Consider the following 21,112-nt stretch of genomic DNA (forward strand, 5'->3'; position numbering starts at 1 on the left):
GCGCCGCGCCGGCGTGCCGTGCCGTGGCGCGCCGGCTCTCTTACATTTTCTTTTCCCCTGTTTCTCGATCTGTCTTTACGTCAGCCTCTTTACCCCCCGTTTTCTTCTCTGCCCCTTCTTCATTCTTGTTGCTTCCCTTTCGCTTTTGTTTCTTCCTGTCCCTTCCGCAGCTTTCCTCTTTCCTCTTCCTTCTTTCTCGCTTTCCCCAGTCATTGAGGTAGAAGATAGACCAACATGAACGTACGCCAGCTGCCAGTTGTATCCCTCTCTGTTCGCGTGTCGTGTTGCTCCAACGACTGGTTTTCCCTGGACATTTCTCTCTATCTCTTTCCCCTCTTTGGCCACCCTTTGGCCGCTGCTTCCTCTTTTTTCAATCTTTTCTCTTTTTCCCCTCGGTTTAACGGCTGCACACGGGTCAGATCATGCTGCAACCCGGCTGCAAGGAGCGTCGAGTGCTTTGGACTGAAAAGCGGCTGATTTCTGCACGCTCCTGCGTCTTCTCTTTCTACCTTTCGCTTTGTACAGCGCGCCCTTCTCTCTTATTCGATTGCAAACGTGCGTTTGAACGAAACGCTGGTAGAGCTGGCCGCACGAGTCTCGTCGAAACTAGGTTGACAAGAATTTCATTCTCGGCGATTCCGCAAGTTGTTGCGGCCAAGCCAGCATCTGTACCGTATATAGCGTATATACCGGGCACAAGGACGCTGGGATGGAACATTATCCGGATAATACGTTTATAATCAACGAACGTATTGCATAGGGAAACTATTCCAACTCCAGAGTATCGATTTATACCATCTTCGACTTGCGTGTGGTGAATAAATATTTGTAGAGGCTATTACAGGCAATGCTTGTAGCGATAAACGCGCGTTTACGACTTTTTAAGGAGCGACACATCGAAACATTCGGAGTATACGTACAGTACGTTAAAAATACAAGCGTTACCCACTTGCAGGAACCTGTTAGTCGCAAGAATAAATTCTAGCGGGCAACGTAAAGGCAGCAGAGTTTTCTCGCGTTCGATCAAACTATCGGAAAGGCTCTTATTTTGAAGCGTTACGCGGACCTAAGTTGTTATTGCTTCAAACTAGGTTCGTACACGGAATTTCTAGTTCTTAGCCGATACAGAGTCGTTTGGTTGTAGAAATTCGGCAAACCTTGTAATCATAACGTCGACCAATGGAGTTACAGTGTATGTATCTACATACGTGACGCCACACGACCGATAAGGTGCCCTTTCGTTTCTTGGTTCTACCGCACAAACAGATCACGTATATCGTAATGCACCTCCGTAAACTAAGAAGCAGAAAACCACTCTTATCGTTAGCGGAACGTTATGAATATGGATACACACAGAGTTAGCTTTGGCGAACTAAAATAATCGTATAAATTATACAAGGCAAGTTATACGACGATTTATTTGCGCAGCGATGTAAGAAGGATATGTATTGTATAAGAAAAATTTGAATATATGTAACGCACGTATCGCGAGCTGTATCGAGGGCTCGCGTTCCTTTTCATTTTAGAATTATCCCACTTAGTTTCCTACTCCATCGCTCCGTTTCAATATTTAGGTACGTAATAGGGATTATATTTTCCGCCAGCCGAGCTTTTATTAAAGCTCGACGTATCGCGTTAGATACTCGGCATCGGATAAACGGACAGATGGAATCGCAAGGAAATAAATACGCGCGCGCTTCTAAAATATCGTTGGAGATGATAAAACCAGAGGCAGAAAATTCTGTTCTACGCGTAAGGTTTTCTTCTATTCTTTGAACGCGATTCCCGTGCTCGTAGGGGTTGCCCTCGTTATCACATGGTTATACCATGTGTGCTCGTTACCAATTCCGTACACGTGCCTTTGTGCAAAGTTGGATCGGTTGATCGCAACCAGCCGGCAATAGTCAAAGCAACCCTGTACCGGCAGAGGAACCGTTAGCCAGGTTTCGTCCAACGAAGAACCAACTGATTAACGCAACGATTGATTGCGAATTCGCAGATAATTGACTAACTCGATAATCACAGCGCGTTTATCAGCGGCGATGTAGCACGTGTGCGCGCATCGATTCGCGTGCCGTGGATGCGGAAGCATAAATAGTAGGTGGAACAGTGGTTCGACCCGGTATCCCATCCGAGGAAGAAGAATATGGCTAGTTCGGCACGCTCGCGCTCCCCCGAACCTTCGATTTGCTTAAGCACCCCAGGGCGATCACGCGCCCTCCCTGCCACATCAGTTTAAATTCAGCTGACGGTCAGGAGAAGGAGGAGGGTGAGGACCAAGGGGTGGGAATCCACGATTACCCAGCGGCTATGTATCTATACGTTAACACACGGGGGCACCAACCACCGCGGGACGTGTGCAAGGTACTAGGGATTCGACCGTATGAATATTCAGGGCTTGCCTTCACGGCGATGAAAATTCGATTGCCCCGCAGCTACGGCGTCTGACGACGATGACGGCCGACGGGAAGGGGATACGTACCATCACCACCACCGCTTTACACATATATAGCGACAGTGCGAGTACCGGTACTGGTTCTGTCGTTGCTCTGTCTCCTGCACCGTCTTCGAGCGTGCTTCCGCCTGTGGAAACTGTGCACCGGCGATCGATGACAATCGTCCACAGGCGTGTGAGGTACTTTGAACCAGCCGGTTCCCACCTACGCCGATGTATAGTATACACACGGTCATAGGCGGCGCTTTCCGATCGAGCATGGAAGACGCCAGTGTATGGCGTCGCGTCGCGTCGCCAGGATAAGCTACCCCGACGGAAATTGCAGCGCTGGGAAGTTATGATGCATTTGTTCCGAGAGATCGGCGGGATTGAATTTTCCTTATCGCGGAGTAGGTCATGGGTCGAGACTGGTTAGATGGGTTCATCGATATGCAAGGAATGCGGCTGACACGTTTGGACAGCGCATTTGCCAGTATGATAGATGCGCGTGTGTTTAACGGTACTTGATGCTCCGTTAGAAAACTTTGATCTCTTTTTATCACCGCAGCACCGATATATAGTTACGATTAGAAATGGAAATTCGAAAAAAGGAAAGCGTGGAAGATAGCGCGCGCGCAGGAGAGAAACAGAGAAAGGCTTCTCATGGGTAGCGTATGTAAGGAAGTTTTTCGATGCGTAAATATTATACGTAGATGGTTGTATTTGTAGCTATACATATCTATGTATAGGTAACGAAAATTGGACGACGAGCGAACGCGTTAAGACACGGTGTCCGGCGCCTATGCGCGTAGCTGAGAGAGCAGGGTGCAGGGAGCACCTCCGTGGCACGGACACCTGGCGTATTACACACATTGGTCACGGTGTGTGCACCGCGTACGCTTGTACCTACGTACGAATCACATATCTATAGTTTACCACATCTACCTATATCCATTTATTGCATCGCGCGCCGGTTGCAATCTTCTCGTCATTCGTTTATCGGATTGCGAGCTCGTGCTGAGGAACGAGAAATATCGATTCGTCGTCGCTGTCGCGATAAAATGAATTTTGTAGCGTGACGCGAGGTAAACGAGAGAGCGAGAGCGCGCGCGAGATGGAGAGAGAGAGAGAGAGCGAGAGCGGACGCGTGTGCGCGAGATGAAACGGACAAAAGCAAGGGGGTTAGGAATTCGGAGGAAGAGGCCAAGGGAAAAACGAAAGAAGGAAAACTGCGATTTCCATAGGTTTCTTTCGTAGCAAAGGAAAACGTACAGGCTGAATAGAACAGTGGCAGAGAGGTCCGTAGGAACGTAGAAATTGAACTTGTTCCGGAGACGTGTTCCTTCCTTGGTTTTATCGCGTTATCGTTCCATCGAAGGGGCGAACGAACGATCCCGTCGCGTTGCTTTCGAGGAATCGACGGGGTATCGACTCGTGGAATACGATTATGTCCTTGTGTACGTCCTAGTCTGGACGCGGTTCTCACATTAGGACACATTGTACGATGATGTTACGAGATGATCCACTTTGCATTGTTTTAGCAAATTGCAGCTCGCGACGGCTGCACCGAGGATCGATGCATTACAAAGTTACAAACGTGTTGTTAAATCCCAACTAATCGGTCGTCCATCTAAAGTACGCCTACTTAATGCGCTCATTGTTAAAGATATCGTGAATTTTAAAACCACACGCTGCCCCCTTTCTGCCTTCCTCTTATCTAACGTCAATTCGAACAACGGTAAATGAATGTACGTAGATGGTAATAATTTTTCTCGATACCGCAACTGGTAGAGCGGCTTTCCAACAAAAATAAGCCTTTGAAATTCTTCTTGCGGTTTTCCTTCCGCGGATAGACGATCGCGTATAACTCGCCGTTATCTTTTCTCGACAGGAAAAAAACTTGCGAATACCGATTTCCGAAAAGTTACCCCTTCTCAGGTATTTTTTCTCAGGTCTTTTTCTTCTTTTTTTTTTCTTTGGGAGGTAGGCGGCGGAAGTTTGTCGCTGCGCGCTATAACTTTTCGATGATGCTTATCCTCCGGACTCGAGAAATATCATGCCGCGGAAGACCTCGCGTCGACGAAGAATACCTGCACGTGGGTGAATTGGTTAACTAACGGAAATTACGTGAAGCGCACTAACGCGGTCGTGTTCGCTACGGTACATTCGAGAAACTGGACGCTGAAGCACGGCGAGACAACGTTCCTCGATCTACCTCCTTTTCGCGTCGTTTTTCTTCTATCGTTTTTCTCTTGCGTTGACGCTTGGTGCACGCGCGTCCGTCTCGATTCGCGCGGTTTTCGTCTCCTACCGTTAACGCCCACCGTGTATTAATGGTGAGAATTATCCGCGAGAACGCAGACGTAATCGTACGGCAGAATGTTCACTTTTGTATACAGCATCGAAATTCTTCCCCAAGGAAATTACCGGTAGTCGACGAGAGTGGACCTCTTGCCATATACGGTTAACTATACGCGACTGCGAGCTGATTACACGCTCGATTCTCGTTGCTTGTTATTACGGCTTATTATTACGGCTCGCCACTGTTTTCAATGCTACGTTTTTACGCGACAACATCTGGTAAGCTTTAATCGTTCGGTACCTATTTTCCTATCGGACAAAGAAGGTTCGAAGTGGACACTGCAGCGGCGATGATTACCTAAGGGAAGTTGAAATTGCCGCGAATAGCTATCGAGGATTCTGGCGCAGCGGAAGATTGGAATTCTTATTATCATGGTATTTTTACAACATCTTACATTAAAGTTACACCGCGCGAATATTTGCCGAACGAATCGATCAAATATTTGCATTTCGAAATCAGGTTCAACGTATTTTCCAATGTAAATTTGGACACTTTGAGGCAGTGCGAGCTTCTCGTGTGGATCAAATATGATTTCCATAATTAAACATGTGACTCTGGTTGTCTCGGAGAAACACGGCAAGCAAAGAAATCGGTTGAATCAACTCGACGAAGATCTATGGTCGTGTCGCGGTACGAATTTACGCCATTTATTTCATCCACGCATTATATTACGTGGTGTTTTCGTGGATGATACGCAGGATTGTCGATACGCGCGAAAGAAGAACTTCGTCGTATATCGCTGATACAAGTGAAATAAAAAGAATCTGCTGCCGGTTCTGTCGCAATGCGATCTTTTAAGGCTCGAACTGCGACGCGACAACTCGCGTCTCGGAATAGAAAAACGAGAAGCGGTTGTAAAACAGCCCGTGAACACGCCACAAGTATTTGAATAGCGTAACGATTGTGACTGGCGATGAGATGGTCGAAAATGTCGTTTGCAGGTGCTAAAGTTATAGTCGAGCAGCCACGGTAACGGTTATCTTTGGACGACCTGCGAGACCAATTCTCGTAAAAAGCTGTTATAGCAGGGGGTATAAAATTATAGAGCGAACTAAGTAGCTGTGTTAACTTCTACACACGTTTCGCATTTTGTCTTGAAAATTAGAAAAATCGGCCAGTTCGTTATTATACTCGTTGAGCTTTAATAAAGACGTGAATTACCTTATTGCTGGCTGTTATCCTTGCGAGCATCACCGGTTAACGCCGTAAAGTAGTTCGATGCTGTTCTCTGCTACACGTTGGACATTTTTTAATCCGAAGACTAATTACTGTTTTTTTCTTACGCCTCTCTTAATATTCTCTTTCATCAAAGCCCATATCCGATCTAGCTTTTTAACGTCTCGCGCGTATAATATATTTACTCTGTTTAGGTAATTTGGTAACGTTGCTTAAACGTGCTTAGGTAACGTTGGAACGTTTCGTTTAAAAATATAGCGACAAGTCGTTCGAGGTATCCGCCTGAAACGTAGAACGATGTAAGTTATTCGAACGATAAAGTTTTGAAAATATTGTCTTGGAAAGGGATCCGAACGGACTACTAATGGCGGTTTGGGCTACCGATTCTCGGTATCTACTATGCTGTCAGAGACAGACTATTTCACTCGTAAGAATGATACACGTTGGAACGTCGGTGGATGCCGGGCGATTAATTATTTATAAGCGATTGAGATTCAGACGGGCTGTTCCCTAAGGGCTGATATCGAACATAACAACCGGCACAGGTATTTGAACGAGCGTAGACAACACAGTGATTCAAGGAGGCATTAAATTTCCACGCTTCCTGCGATTCGACGAAGTGAAGTTGCGACGTTAGACGACGCGAGACCACGTATTCTCTCTATGCAACGACAGTTGCGAAGAAATTTGCAAGGGGAATCGCGGTTTTGGTTACACTCTTTTACATAGTTTGGCAGTCTCGATCACAGGCATTCGTAACGAGAGTAATTTGCACAAGGACGACGGTAAGAGGGTTGGGATCTGAATATTCGCTGTGATTTGGACCATTTCACCTGGTCGTTTCCACGAGAGGTCACCTGGGGCAGGAAGACCACGTTCTCTGCAGTTTCCGTGTGCTTCTGAATATTCATTCGCGAGAGTTGGCTGGCCCGTTTAAATAGCCCGCCACGTTCTCCAGCTCTGTCTCTTTCCGCTATCACGCGCGGCTCCATCTCTCGATTTCGATCTCTCTCCCTCCCATCCCTTCTTTTCCGCCGTTTTATTTCCCCGCTTTCACGTTCGCCATCGTAGTTTCTGCTCGGCCACTTAGTCTTCCACTTCTCTCGCCCCGATAATCCGCTGGTATCGTGCATCGGCGACTTTGTAACACGACGATTTCGCGGCGGGTCGTTACGCTGATAAGTAGCTACACGGAGAAATGGCGCATAACCGTTTTATCTGTGTGTACCCTTTCACCTGTACGATATCGTATATCTTCGATCATACACAACGCCATCAAGATACTATACGTACTTACACAGCTGTATTTGTATACCGCGAGGAAATGGGCTGCGACTCGATAATTCGAGTATCGGCGATACGCTTCGCGTATCCGAATTACAGATATCCCTGGAATCTGCATACGCGGTATATCTAATCGTCGGGGGTCACTGACTCGCTTTGTAGCTTCGTCACGTTGTCACTCGGATTATTTACCGTTTGGGTGTTTGCCCAGCCGTAAACACTCGCCCACGAATCTTAGCCTTTTCCATGCCGACATGCAGTACACTCGGATGGTTAAAACCCTTCGATATCCGACAGACGCCGGGTACAATTCTTGCCCGATTCTTATCGCTCTGACGTGAGATAGAGAAAGATAGCAGTTACGACGAACCTTTGAATAATTAAGACGTCAGTTCTATTAGTATATTTCAAAAGAACAAGTTATTCGCGCGATTCTAATTTCCTTGAACATTTTTTCGATATCGATTCTTTCGTCCGCCATAAATAAACTTTCGAGACTCGTAGATAGGAATATATGTTAAAGTTTAATAACAAACGTCACTGCGATAATCAAGGTAAAAGCAATGATTAGATTTAACGATTAGCAAATTTAGATTTCTTCAAGTTAGGATTATCGACATGGAAAGATCTCAGCTGTTATTGGCAACCCTTCTGACCTGGTTTTCGCGCTTTCGATCAAACGTCGTGAAATTTGCGAAAAAAATTTGACAAACGACCGTTAAATATTCTCGTCTATCAATTTCGTTGGAGTAAGTTCAAATCGAAATATCGATTTCCGTGGATGTTGGATCTTTACCTTTGATCGATATCGGCCAACTGATGAAACATTCGATAGAACGTAAAAGAAAAACGAAGAACAGAAAAATAGAATTTGGTGTGTACATACCATGTTGGCACTAGAATTTGGCACACAGTTAGTTTGATCGGTGCGTTACACGTTTGTGGGGCCTGGTTCTATCCATCAGCCGAGTATATTCTGTTTAATTTGTTATGCAGTCAGATGGCATCGGGTTACTTGGATCGCTACTTAACTTGTCTCGCTCAACTTCTTACTCAACTTTGGTTTCGTGATGTACTCTGCGAGACACGCGAGAACATTTATTCCCGAAAAATTATTTACACTCGACTAGCTTGCCAAGAAGCGTCACACACAGTCGACTAAGGTTCCGGAAACTCCACCTACTTTAGCCAAGATCGACGTTACTTATTAATCACAGCCTGGTTTGAGCTTCAAAGAACGTTGGTAGACTCATTCATCGGCCTCGTCGCGCGGATATCTTGTGTACTTCTTTTTGGCGCCTTTCATCTACTAGACTTATCACTCCTTCCTTAGCTCCCTCGGTAGCTTTTCTACTTTTACAGCGGCTTCCGCACGCTACCCCATCCCCTGACCCCTTCTCTCTCTCTCTCTCTTCTGCTCTTTCTTGGCTTCATCGAAACTTGTCGTTGCGAGCGCAATCTTTTCTCGAAACTTGTCGCAATCGAAGGTAACAAATTCCATTCCTAAACGGCCGTATACGGTGAAGGTATTGCGCATAGCGAGCCAGAGAGTCGACGATTACACTATCGATACGACGGTCGGCTAACGCGAGCCGTTGACAAATTCGTGACAACCCGCTGTGAAAGCCTATTTATCGGGATTACGTTTGTAGAAACTACTGTGCACTCGTGATTACGTTTTCTCTGCTTTCGATCGATCGTCGCGGTGTGTTACGCCAACTTCGTCTACTTGTCTTTTCCTAAATTTGTTTTAGCGAGCGTTTTAATCCTTTTAATTCGTTTTGTATACCTTGAGAGATCAGAGAAGGATAAAGTACATGTAGAACGGGCCATTAGAATTTCTTGATAACCTTCAACGCGTACATCAATTTCTCCTAAATTTTTTCTCACAATTCGAGGCTTTTGCGCGTAAATTGCATCGCAACTGGATGAACGTTAATTTCTTCGGTGGCTCGTTTCGAAAATTAATTTTTTTGCTGCTTGTAAAGGAGATGTAAATCGTATATCAGCGATCGATATTTGTTTCTTTTACGCGACGCCAACGAGGAGCTGTTGCAATTGCTTGTTAACACTTTGGCTGCCACGCGGAAATCACATGTTTCGCTCAGGACGCCACGGGAGTATTTTTATTATTCAAAATGGCAAAATAATAATAAATTGATGATGTAAGACAACATTCTTCCCCAATGGACCGTTTATCTTATTGGTGGTCACGGCTGACCACCGTGGCGTCTTGGTAACAGCTGATAGCGACGTATTATAACGAGGCTTCGTTTATTTCAACAAACCATTCGCATTTGTTATTTTGTTGTACGCAAAACGTGCAGAATGTATTGTTGAAACGTGTAGAAGATATTAGGCTGAAATGGTAGAGGTCCGCAAAAAAAATTATGTTTGTGATAAACCAATGGTAGTGGTAGATTACAACGGAGGAAAATGTGCTGTAGATTTATCAGATCAAATGGTAGCATATTCTACACCACGTAGAAGAACCCTCAAGTGGTATATAAAATTAGCTTTAGAGGTAGAAGAACCCTCAAGTGATATGTAAAATTAGCTTAGAGTTATTGTTAAATACATCAATTTCAAACGCGATGATACTCTATAAACAAGCAACAAAAACAAAAATCAAGGTATCTGATTTTAGAATGCACTCGCAATGCACCTTACACAGTGCCATTCACCAGAGTCGTTAAATATACTTATTCGACAAAGATTGCGACACGAAATGCAGAAGAAAGAAGGGCAAGCGTATCTGGCAGGAAAATTTTGCAGAGAGTGTCATAAAAAAAATGTTAAACAGTTAGGATCAAAAATTGCTAAGAATCGGACCAAAAAGGTGATCACCTATTGTGCAGATTGTATCGATGAGCCACATTTATGTTTAAAGTGTTTTAACACGGTGCACCGTTAGATGCAAGATTTGTTCTCTCTTTTTTTATCGATGTTCTAATAAAATTGTTTAATTGTTCAATGGGGCACTTTTTATTTCAAAGTATCTTCTATTTATCGGTTATATTCAAAATGCCCTAACTCTCAGTTTTCATTCAATGTTTACAATTGTAAGAAGTTCAAGCGCTCCGATCACCAATGACCAACGTGTCAGTTGTAGTATACAGAGCTATATAACCATAAGATGGTGCTGTATTTGTACGTAGAAGAGAGTCGTTTCTCAGCGATCTGCAAGTACGTGAAGAGATAACAATGGAAGGATCGCGATCTGAATGTCGTTGATATACGAATTACCATACGAAGGCCAGAGAATACTTCCACATTCCACAATAAATCTAATCAGCTGGCGATAGAATACTCTGAGAGTGTTGGTATTCGCAAAGAATTTAGAGACCTTGCGAATCTCAGTTTTCATTCAATTTTTACAATTGTAAGAAGTTCGTCATACATGACCAACGTAGCAGTCAAAGTGTTAAGAGAGAAGGAGAGTCCTGGTGAAGCCTCGAGGTTTCGCCAGTTACATAGAAAGCCTCGATTATAACGTGTATTGTTTTCGATCAGAGGCCGCTTACCATTGGTACTTTGGCTGCGGGTTTGTCACGAGTAACAAAAAAATTGAAGCCACGACGTCTAACAAACCGCAGAATCGCAAGATCGCGACGTAACTCATTTTAACATACTGTATATCCTGGTAAGAGCCGATAAAAAGATGCAAAACGTTGGTGCTCGGCGAGAGAAAAGTTGGCAACGTTTATCGACAGGTAATGCTTATGGGTATTGATATGCAGTGAAAAATCGAGCGTAACGTATTATAGTATATGTCTGTGAATTCATGGACCAGCAACAGCGCAGCAGTGCAATAGTATTGTTCGCTGGACTAGGTAAAAGTGAGAACACAGATGGATCGCGTCGCTGCATGGCGATCGCACCTTACCGATTTAGCGATCAGATAAATATCGCGATACTAAGACGGGATGTCGAACAGGACGCCACACGACGGCGTAAACACGTCGCTAGAAATAGAAAAGTTTCGAAAAGACCGTATTGTGACAGTGCAGAGTGAAGGAAGAGGAGAAAGGGCGCGGTTAAAAGGATACACGCGCTTTTTCGTAAGTACGTAGAAGTAGTATCGTTGTTTGAAAGACTCGTCGCTACGAGAGAAACAAACAAACAAACAAACGATCACGAAAACCATGGAGAAATCGCGAGCAAGATGCGATTTTGCTACGATCGTCGGTTCGTTGAACCGCGAGAAGAAAAAAAGAAAAAATAAGGACTCATCTCGAGAGATTATAGAAACAACCTAGAGAAAGTGAAAATCGAAGATTTAAAAGTAGTTTGGGATTGACCTAGTTGTTCTGAACATCGTTCCAAAGTATTATTTCGACGTCGTACTTAATTTAGGACATAATTTGTGAAAACTGTATCTGTGAAAAGACAATGGACATTTCTCTGTATTTTAACAACAATAATATACAGCATAGTTGATGAAGGTGATTGTCGTTGCCCGTGAATTTTCCCTGGCTCGTTTCGTCTCTTTCGCTTGGTCGTTGTTTCCCGCCGAAGCGTTTCGTCAAACCTCTATTTCCTCTGTAATCTCGCTCTCGATTTTCTCGCGTTTTCCCATGGTCGTTTGCTCGTTGCGTTTCTTGGCCTGTTTTTGGCCCGAAAGCGTATAAATACTATAAATTGATGGTAGATAAGGTTAATGTACCGAAAGAACCGATCATGTCGTTAAAATCACGTTTCGTTCGACCGCCATTTGGAAACACGTTGTGGGATTGCGCCTGCAGCAGCGTTTTCATTGTTATCGCGATTCTATGGCCCTTTATACAAGGATTCGCCTGTTATTGTTCTTTTTCCTCTTTACAGAATAGCTGCGTTTAAACGGCATGAATAAAAGGTGTCTTTTGTTTTCTTTTTTCGTTTTACGCTTTCCCTACGTTTAGCCGATTTATATGAAGAACAGAATTTGCCCTATATTCTCACGGTTCAACGACCTGATATTTTTTCACGGACTTGTATCGAAATTCGATGAACGCTATCACTCGGCTAACGTAACCAGTCAAAGTTAACCTTCTCCGGTGACTCTACGTGATTTCTTCCACCCATGTGATACACGTGGCCGTAAGTGAATTTGAAAGAAAATGATCGAACCGAGAGAAAAAGAGAAAGGAAACGCAAGGAGAAAGAGACGCACGAGTCACCGTGCCTTAATTTTCTTCCGATTCTAGCGACTCACGTTCCGCACCTTCGATTATGTACTTTGCTCCGACCGCGCTCGTTCACCGTGTACGCGTTTGCCTACCACGAGAAATCTGCCCTCTTTACTTTAAGGCTTTGGAATCCGTTGAACACTGGATTTTTCCAACGTGACACCGATCCGACACCGATGAGGAAAATTAAATCGGATTCTTTCCTATCTCGCTTAGGGTTTCCGATCGGATCGCGACGATCGTATCGATGCCGATGGCTCGTGATTCGTGACTCGGCCGACGTAAGAGAAGAGAAAGTCGGGACAGCGTGGCGCTACCATAATCGCGCGGGGAAACGAAGCCGACGCTGGTTGGTGGTGTCCACGATGCTGGAGGGAAGTAAGTCTTGATCCACGGCTCGTCTCGTGTCTCTCGAATCTGGAAAGTAGGCCGAGCCACGCCTAACGGTGACTCGCTGTTTCAGATGCGTATAGCGCACCTTTGTCCGTCACATTTTGTTCGCGTTGCGCTGCACTTCTCCCTCCTGTTCGACCGATCCTCCGCCACCGTTTTGCGAAATCTACGGTCGCGCGGACGAGAAGTGGCGCATCGTCGACGAGCGATTCTTGTCGAAAACGATCGTCCTTGTTTCAGGGTTGACGCGGTTCGACACGCACCCGCCCGACAAGTTAAATTCGATATCAGATTTTACATTGTACGATTTTTGATTCGCCTGAACAAGTCTCGTTATACCGATAGCATTCGTCACGAGAGAGTTATAAAAGGGAGAATATAGAACCGTGACAAGTGTGATCGATGTGGAATCCTTGAGCGGAAATTTTGTATAGTAAGCGCAAATTCAGATACGACAAATGAGTGGTAGGGTTGATTTTGCACAGTCGAAGAATGGAAACGAGATTAAGCCGTACATTTTATGCGCGATATACGAAATGGCTGGTACAATGGTTGGCGGCGCGTTGTTAGATACGCGGCACGATTCAACGAAAACCTTGTAGGTATAAGTACCTACATACGTATGCATAGGTGTACATCCGATTTGCCACCTAATCGCGAATGTATTCGAAGTCGTAGCAGAGCAGCACTGGCTGCTGCGAAAGCTGGGGGACAAATAGAAGCTTGAGCTGGCGACCTCTCTGCATAATGCATACCATCGTCGCCTTCTTCATCGTCGTTGCCGGGCTCGTTCGAGTCGGCAGCGGTCTTCTACCGTTCCTTCGTTAGCCTTTTAGCTTGCCTGCTGCCTTCCTTCTCCTCTCCATTCTCCTTCCTTCCCCTTCCTTTCCCTTCCTTTCCATTCCTTTCCCTGCCTTTCTCTTCCTTCCTCGATTGCACCGTCTCGGTTGCTATCGTTGGCTCAGCTGTGTAAGAAATGGCGCGTATAATTTGTTCACGAAAAAGAACAATGATATGTACCGGTGTTTCTTTTTGTAACATCGTTTCATCCAGCGCAGCCAGCGTTTGTTAAGAACTGGCATTTTTAACGCGATCGTGCGCAAAACTTATTCTTACGACGGTGACAAACAAGATGTTCTCGGTCGTTCAAATATCGCGAAAGAATGAAAATTCTTTGCAACTTTTGCAACGCTGTACCTAACCATTTCCTACCTTGACGAATACCCGTTTCTTACCTCTTCTTTCATTAAATCGCAGAGAATTAACACTAGAACTACGGATAGTTGACACGAAGCTATTTCTACCAAAAACAGCCAAAATGACTGGTCTTTTAAAAAACACGTAACAGTAGAATATTTTTATATTCACTGATTTATTAGTTTCTTAAAGAAGCAATTCCATGTTATGTAGTACATTGTTGGTATTATTAATCCATCGAGGGTTGGCACATTTATAAAATTGTAGAACCAGTCATTTTGACTGCTGTGGTATTTCTAGCTATTGATCCGGAATTTTCCTGATAACTGATATCATCATATCGAATGATACGCAGTCAAAGTTTGAAAAACGTGTGCGAAGTTGTACAAAACGAGGAAACTGATTAATTGGGATTCGATAAACAGATTGCTGGATCCTTTTACACTTTGGCAAGTACCAGTCATTTTCACTGGTATTTGTATAAGTAGCCTTATTATAGCATGGCTACGTCGTATCGTTGCGTATCGGTACTTTTGTCTAAAACATCATTACAAAAATTCACCGTTTATTATGAATACCAAAATGTATTTAAAATTGTATCTTGGGTTTAATAAACATCTTTAAATAAATAAATAAAATTTTATAAGTAGCCTTGATACAAAATTATTTTCAGCTTGAATACATAAAAAACAAAATAAAATTCATTATATTACATACTCGTTACATCATTGCGGGAAAAAATATAACACGAAGTAGGAATTTGAAAATAAATTTGTAAGACCAGTCAATTCGACTGGCGTGATAGTTCTAGTGTTGAAACGCACGCGTTAGTGTCGCGGTCTGATGTCTTTGCAATTGCTATTTTCGTTAACGCCGTTATTGGTTCGATTTTAAGGATTTCCATATCTCAAATTCAAATTTGTTTCGTTGGGCTTGTTCCTTTCTTAAAATGGTTTGTTTGTATTTTTTCAGGAATGACGATCGGAGCGGCGATGACGAGGATTGAAAGTTACCGTTGACTCATAGGATACCCTGCAGGGCCACTCGCTACCAAAATGAGCACATCCCTGCGAATTTTGGCACTGATCAGCTTAGTTGCGCAGAACGTGGCTTGGCCGCAAGATCCTGTTCCTAGGCTGCATGTCAAACATCGTGAGTAACTTTGCCTGCATAAGCGTGTAACAAAAATCGTGTTATTTTATATAAAAAGCGATTGTTCGTCTTATACCGGTGTTTAAGCGCTTTGAAAAAAAGTATGGAACAATGGCTATTTAGCCAGACGCATTTTTACCGTATAACGTCGTTTGACGTGTAATGTATCGCTAAATTCGGTTCGTCGTTCGCCTTTGCGTGCGAAAATTTAATGAAACGAAGCCACACACTCACCACGCTATTTTATACCTGCATCGAATTATTAAATTGATCCCGCCCGACATTTTAGGATATATGTATGGATATGAAATTAAAATTAAATCAAAGAGCTATAGCCAAATGGATCTTCCATGCATTTTACGCAAACGCGCGTCGCGCATTCATTGTACGTCATTAACTGCGATGCTGGAAATAATCGCGCGTCGCAATTTACTCTCTGTAGAAACGATCGTCTGCAATCATTCGCTTTCTTTTTCTGCTTTCCCCTTCTTCTTCTTCTTCTTCTTCTTCTTCTTCCGTACCCTTTTCTTTGGCCGAGTTTCTTATCATTTGTCGATCGAGTAAATGCAGTTCAACTAAAAGATGTTCTTTCGGCTGGATCCGAAAACGTCGTTTCACGCCGCGGAAACGCAGCGAAATTAATTCCGTGGATTAACGGCCGCGTTCCGTTATCCCAAGAGATTCCCGTTGAATTCGTTCCACTTAATTACTATAACGCGCGACAGATTATCCAGAACAATAAGGCACGTTTCACGGTGAATTCGATGGAAAAGCTTGCTTCGACTCGTCCTCCTCGTTCTCTTTTGTTCCTGGTTCGCGGCCGTCTTTCATCCGCCGAAATCTAATCTTTGTCGCGTAAGAACTACGGAAGAAACTAACAGCGGCATTACGATGACCGATGAATCGATGGCAATGAAATCGTCTCGTTCTCCTTTTCGTTGGATCGCCTTCCTTCCTTCAGAAGTTAATTTATCCCTCTTTTTTGTCCACGTTCCAGTCGTAGTCTCTCGACACGGTTGTTTGCACGCGCTAGCTTACCGAGAACAATAACGCACCGTACCGCCGCAATTCGCCGATAAGAAAAAGTTACTTCTCTCGCATCTCGCCCGATTCCGGCGCTTCTTTCACGCGGATCTTTTCACACGAGAAATTTCATTTCCTTCGCGCGAGATAAAGACATCGGTGACGGCGAGCACCAGCCCGCTAGAAATCACACGTTTACCGGTCGAGTGCAACCGATCGGTAGGTGAACGCGTCGAAGGTTATCGCCGTGTGAATCGAGAATCCTTTACCTGGAAGAGCATCGTCGAAAGAGAACGAGGGTCAGAGGAAGGGCGAAGCAGAACGTCTGCAAAGGGACTAGGCGGGGTAAGAGGAAAGGAATTGTATACAGAACATGTAGAGATACGTCGCGCGTTGTCGCCGTCATCGTCGTCGTCGTTGTCGTTGTCGTTGTCGGCTGTTGTTGTTGGCTGTGTTGCGTCGCAGTCGATTCAAAGGCATTTCCGCGCGACATGAGCACGCTTTCGCCGCACCTGTGGATTTGGCGGTCTCGCACCACGCCACGCCACGCCACGCCGTTCCGTTCAGTTGTGCAAGTGCCATGCCGGTATTAAGCGCAACACGCCGATAACGCTTCATCCGGCTAGAGACCAGGATAAACGTCGAGCGGATGTCGATGGAAAAGGATAAGAAAGTATCGGGGAAGCGTGGGAAAAAATCAAAATACATTAGACGCTGTCGGATGTTTGAACACGTTTGCCATCGCTGGCAAGTACAAAGCGGCGGTGAAAAGTTAATAGTTAAACGATATTTCCATCTGGCCTCTGTGTATTTATTTCACGGTAGTTTACGTTCTGTAGGTGGTAGAACTTGTTCGTTTCTATAGTTGTTGGAAGAGGTAGTATTATACAGTTGGTTGGAGCAGCTAGAAGATTACGTTACCGAGAAGTAACCAGCTACGAGACAAATACCTCTCGTTTGTGTGCTTAATCCACGCGTTCCAAACGAATAATCCAATTCGCTTAATCGCTGTATTTTCATGCTTTTAGACGATTGACTAGCGCTCTGGCTAAAACTCTAATTGCTTTGAACGGTTAATTTAAATAGAGGATGGAGAAGCGATTGGAAAGATCTGCGTAGGATTGCTAGCAAGTGCAAAGCAAACTAACGATTGCCGAAACACACAACTGGAAAGCAATCTATCTCGAAATGATATTCTTTCTCGTGGAAACTGCAACAGACGTAACTAAACTTATTTTCTGAAATAAATTTATCCAGGTACTTTTACCGCGCACAGCGACATATAACGGCGCAGATACGTTTGAAATGCCGCAATAATTGGCATATCGGGTGATCCGATGAAAGCAGAGACGTTACGCGTGCGACACGAGCGATCGGTTAATAGAAAGAGACAAGGAAATTGAAAACGAAAATTCAAGTCGAAGACAATGAAGTGGAAAGAGGCAGAAACGTAAGGGGATAGAACAATAGTGGGACAGGTGGGGAAGGGAGGGCAGGTGGTCGGCGAGTTTAACGACCCTGCGAAATCCGCGGGTGAATCTGCCTCGAAAGCTTCGAGTCGAAGCTTTTGACACGGATCAAATATTGGCGTGTGTCGTGTCGATCGACGCGGCCACCGCGTTGGTCCGCTTTGGTAAATCCTATTGAGTATTCAATTACGTCGGGAACGACCGGGATACATACGTACTTGGCTGACTCTAGCTCGGTTCGGATGAAATTGGACGGCCGTGCCGCGTACAAATCTACGGCATGCGATCGTGTGCTTCGTGCTTTCGGATGCATTGCTCCAATTGTGTATATGTATATTATGAAAATATACTCACGGATAATCGGACTATAGTTATCTAGAACAGATCGAATTTTAGCAGTTTCTTATTGCTTTGTTTAAGAGTTTCTTTTTGGATGGAGCGTAGAGTTTAGAGGAAACCGAGAATGGCTGGATGAAAGTCAAGTAGCACGGACTTTTCGTCGTAACGCCGATTCGATGTTTTTTCAAATGTTGGACAAGTTTCAAGTAAACAGCTTTTTTAAAGTACTTTTGGAAAGTTGTGGTTACGAGACTAACTTTTTACGATACCTGACTTTGTCGCTTTTAACAGTTGCCACGCACACCTTGCTCTCGTAGATTTCTCCAATATTTCCAGGCAAATAGTTGCATGTAGCAGCAATTTGCGTTGATCCTGCGAGCATTACATCCAACTAACAGTCGTAAATATTAGCTACGTTATACACAAGTTACGCAGAACTATCTAATTTTCTTTCGCTCTAGCGACAGTTCTGCAGATGTTTCCATAATTCTATGAAAAAGCATCTCTTCGCAGACTGCGAGGAAAGAAATAGTGGAGCAACAAAACGCTGATTTTTTACTGCGTCAAGTTACACGATGCTAATTACCGACGATATCGCAACGAGAATTGCTTTACATCTGAAGCCAGTGTTGAGAATTGTGGATCTTAATCGCCGAAATAAAAGTAAAGGAACTCTAAAATTACACTTAGAATTTATATTAAAATAGTTGTAGATTTATTTAACCTCAACGAGAATTGCTTTACATCTGAAGCTAGTGTTGAGAATTGTGGATCTTAATCGCAGAAATAAAAGTAAAGGAACACTAAGATTACACTTGGAATTTATATTAAAATAGTTGTAGATTTATTTAATTTCAACGAGAATTGCTTTACATCCGAAGCTAGTGTTGAGAATTGTGGATCCTAATCGCCGAAATAAAAGTAAAGGAACACTAAGATTACACTTGGAATTTATATTAAAATAGTTTTAGATCTCTAAAATTACACTTAGAATTTATATTAAAATAGTTGTAGATTTATTTAACCTCAACGAGAATTGCTTTACATCTGAAGCTAGTGTTGAGAATTGTGGATCTTAATCGCAGAAATAAAAGTAAAGGAACACTAAGATTACACTTGGAATTTATATTAAAATAGTTTTAGATGTATTTAATAAACGATTTCCAGGATCTTCGTCGATATACATTTGCACGCGTCTCAACACTCTCTTTCTTCTATACCACACTGCTAATGGAACAGTTACATTCATCTATGTTTTGGGACGCTGTACACACACATACTTCCATACACTCATATTCACATACGTCATTACTACGCGGCTAATCTAGTCTAGCACACAAAATTATACATATGTCAATAGCTAGAAATAAGGTATCCGCGAAAAGGGGAGGCAAATTGGTCGCAGGAACGTGTACTGGCCGTGAAGGTGAAAACGTGGCATTCGATTTATCGGCGTATTCTCGTTTCATCGGAAGACGGGAACAAGCGAAACGCGGTACAGCAGTGGTGCAAGATTGGGCGAACCGAAGACGCTGCGAGTGAACAACCGCGAGGGAATAGAATATATTGTCACACTTGGTACACGAACATACAGGTAGCGTTCATTGCAGCGGGAATCGGGTGCAATAATATGACGGTATGTAGGTTAGCCATTGCATCGTAACCAAGGAAGCCATACACTCGAGTGGCTTTTGCCAAGAGTAAGCTCGTTAGGACTCGGAAGAAGTTTGTTAAGCTGCGAGAACGCGCGTAGTCGTCAATGGTCGTCCGAATATGCGGCTGTTGCAGACTTATACAGTCATCTCTGTGTCTATATTGCTATAACCATTTCCGATCATGATCATGAAAGCATCTTAACTAGCTTTCATTGGCGCGCAAATTTACACAACACCGGTACATTTTGTATCCGATCGAAACGATCGTTCGAACAGCACCGGTACATTTTGTACGCTTTTCGAGACTCTTTGGTGTACGATTTTTGTTCGTGTAGAACGAAATTGTACTTAATACTTAGCCAACTAAATAGGGAGATCTCTCCTCTGTGGAGAAGAGGAAGGGAGATCTCGTTTTTTGACTTTGGTAAGGCGGTTTCCTTTTTTTATTGTTACTATCAGTTATCGTTTACCTGGAATTCTTCCCAATTAATTACACCACTTTGTCTGCTCTCATAAAGTATAGTATGTAATAGAATACAGCAATTTAGTGGTGTTAAAATGAATTAAAAAGTTACAATTTCAATTATGACTAAATAAAGTTATAATCGAACGATAGTACACTGTAAAAAATAAAATAACATTATGAATTTTTAATTTCACTGGTTCCACAATTTTATAAATGTGTCAACCCTCGTTTAGAGATCATGGTCCCAGATGGATCAATAATACCAAAAATACACTACATAACATAGAATTCCTCCTGTAACAAAGTAGTAAATCAATAAATATAAAAATGCTCTATTACTACGTATTTTTTATTCTATTATTACAATTCTTTCAAATATTGTATTTTTACGAGCATTTTGACTGGTTTTGGTAGAAATAGCTTCGTGTTAACTACTGGTAGTTCTAGTGTTAATGTTTTTAATTTTACCTAGATTTTTTAGTATATACTTTTAATTTTACATCGTTAAATAAAATCATTACCACAAAATATAATTAACTATTTAAATAATTTTTTGACTTCTTTGTTCTTTAAGCAGTGAATATTAATCCTCGATGCTTGGAAAAATGCACGGTGGAAACGTATAGCTCGTTGTGACACGCGTCATTGGCTAAATGTTAACACAGGAATATCTGCGAAAAAGATACGCAACGCCGAAGAAAATCTCTGGCAGAGTTCCAAATAAAACGACATTACCAGTGTTCTATCGTTAATTGGAACTTGCGCATTTCCCTAACGGGTGTCTTTTCGCTAAGAAATTAATCCAACCGATTGTCTTTAAACTTGCCCGGTTTCTGAATTTGTAAAGGGGTTGAAGTTTCTAGGAGTAGACCAAGTCTAGAGAAGCGTAGTTAGACATGGTAGTTTGCATTCACGAGGTATTGTATTTGTTCGATGTTAGAAATTTGTGACGGTGATACGGCCGTTAATCATTGATACATTCATCAATGTAAAT

General features: G+C 43.3%; 1 protein-coding gene across 2 annotated transcripts in view; it reads left to right on the forward strand.

The window, feature by feature from the left end:
• LOC100742752 (semaphorin-1A-like) overlaps positions 1–21,112 on the forward strand; it is a 388,591-nt gene that overhangs the window by 20,050 nt on the left and 347,429 nt on the right. For both annotated transcript variants that reach the window (XM_024368161.2, XM_024368160.2), the window contains exon 2: positions 14,987–15,166. In XM_024368161.2, coding sequence (XP_024223929.1) covers positions 15,070–15,166 — 97 coding nt within the window. In that variant the 5' untranslated portion in view covers positions 14,987–15,069. The remainder of the gene's footprint in view (positions 1–14,986; positions 15,167–21,112) is intronic.

This window comes from Bombus impatiens, unplaced genomic scaffold, assembly GCF_000188095.3.
Source record: "Bombus impatiens unplaced genomic scaffold, BIMP_2.2 scf_0389, whole genome shotgun sequence".
NCBI classification, from domain to species: domain Eukaryota; kingdom Metazoa; phylum Arthropoda; class Insecta; order Hymenoptera; family Apidae; genus Bombus; species Bombus impatiens.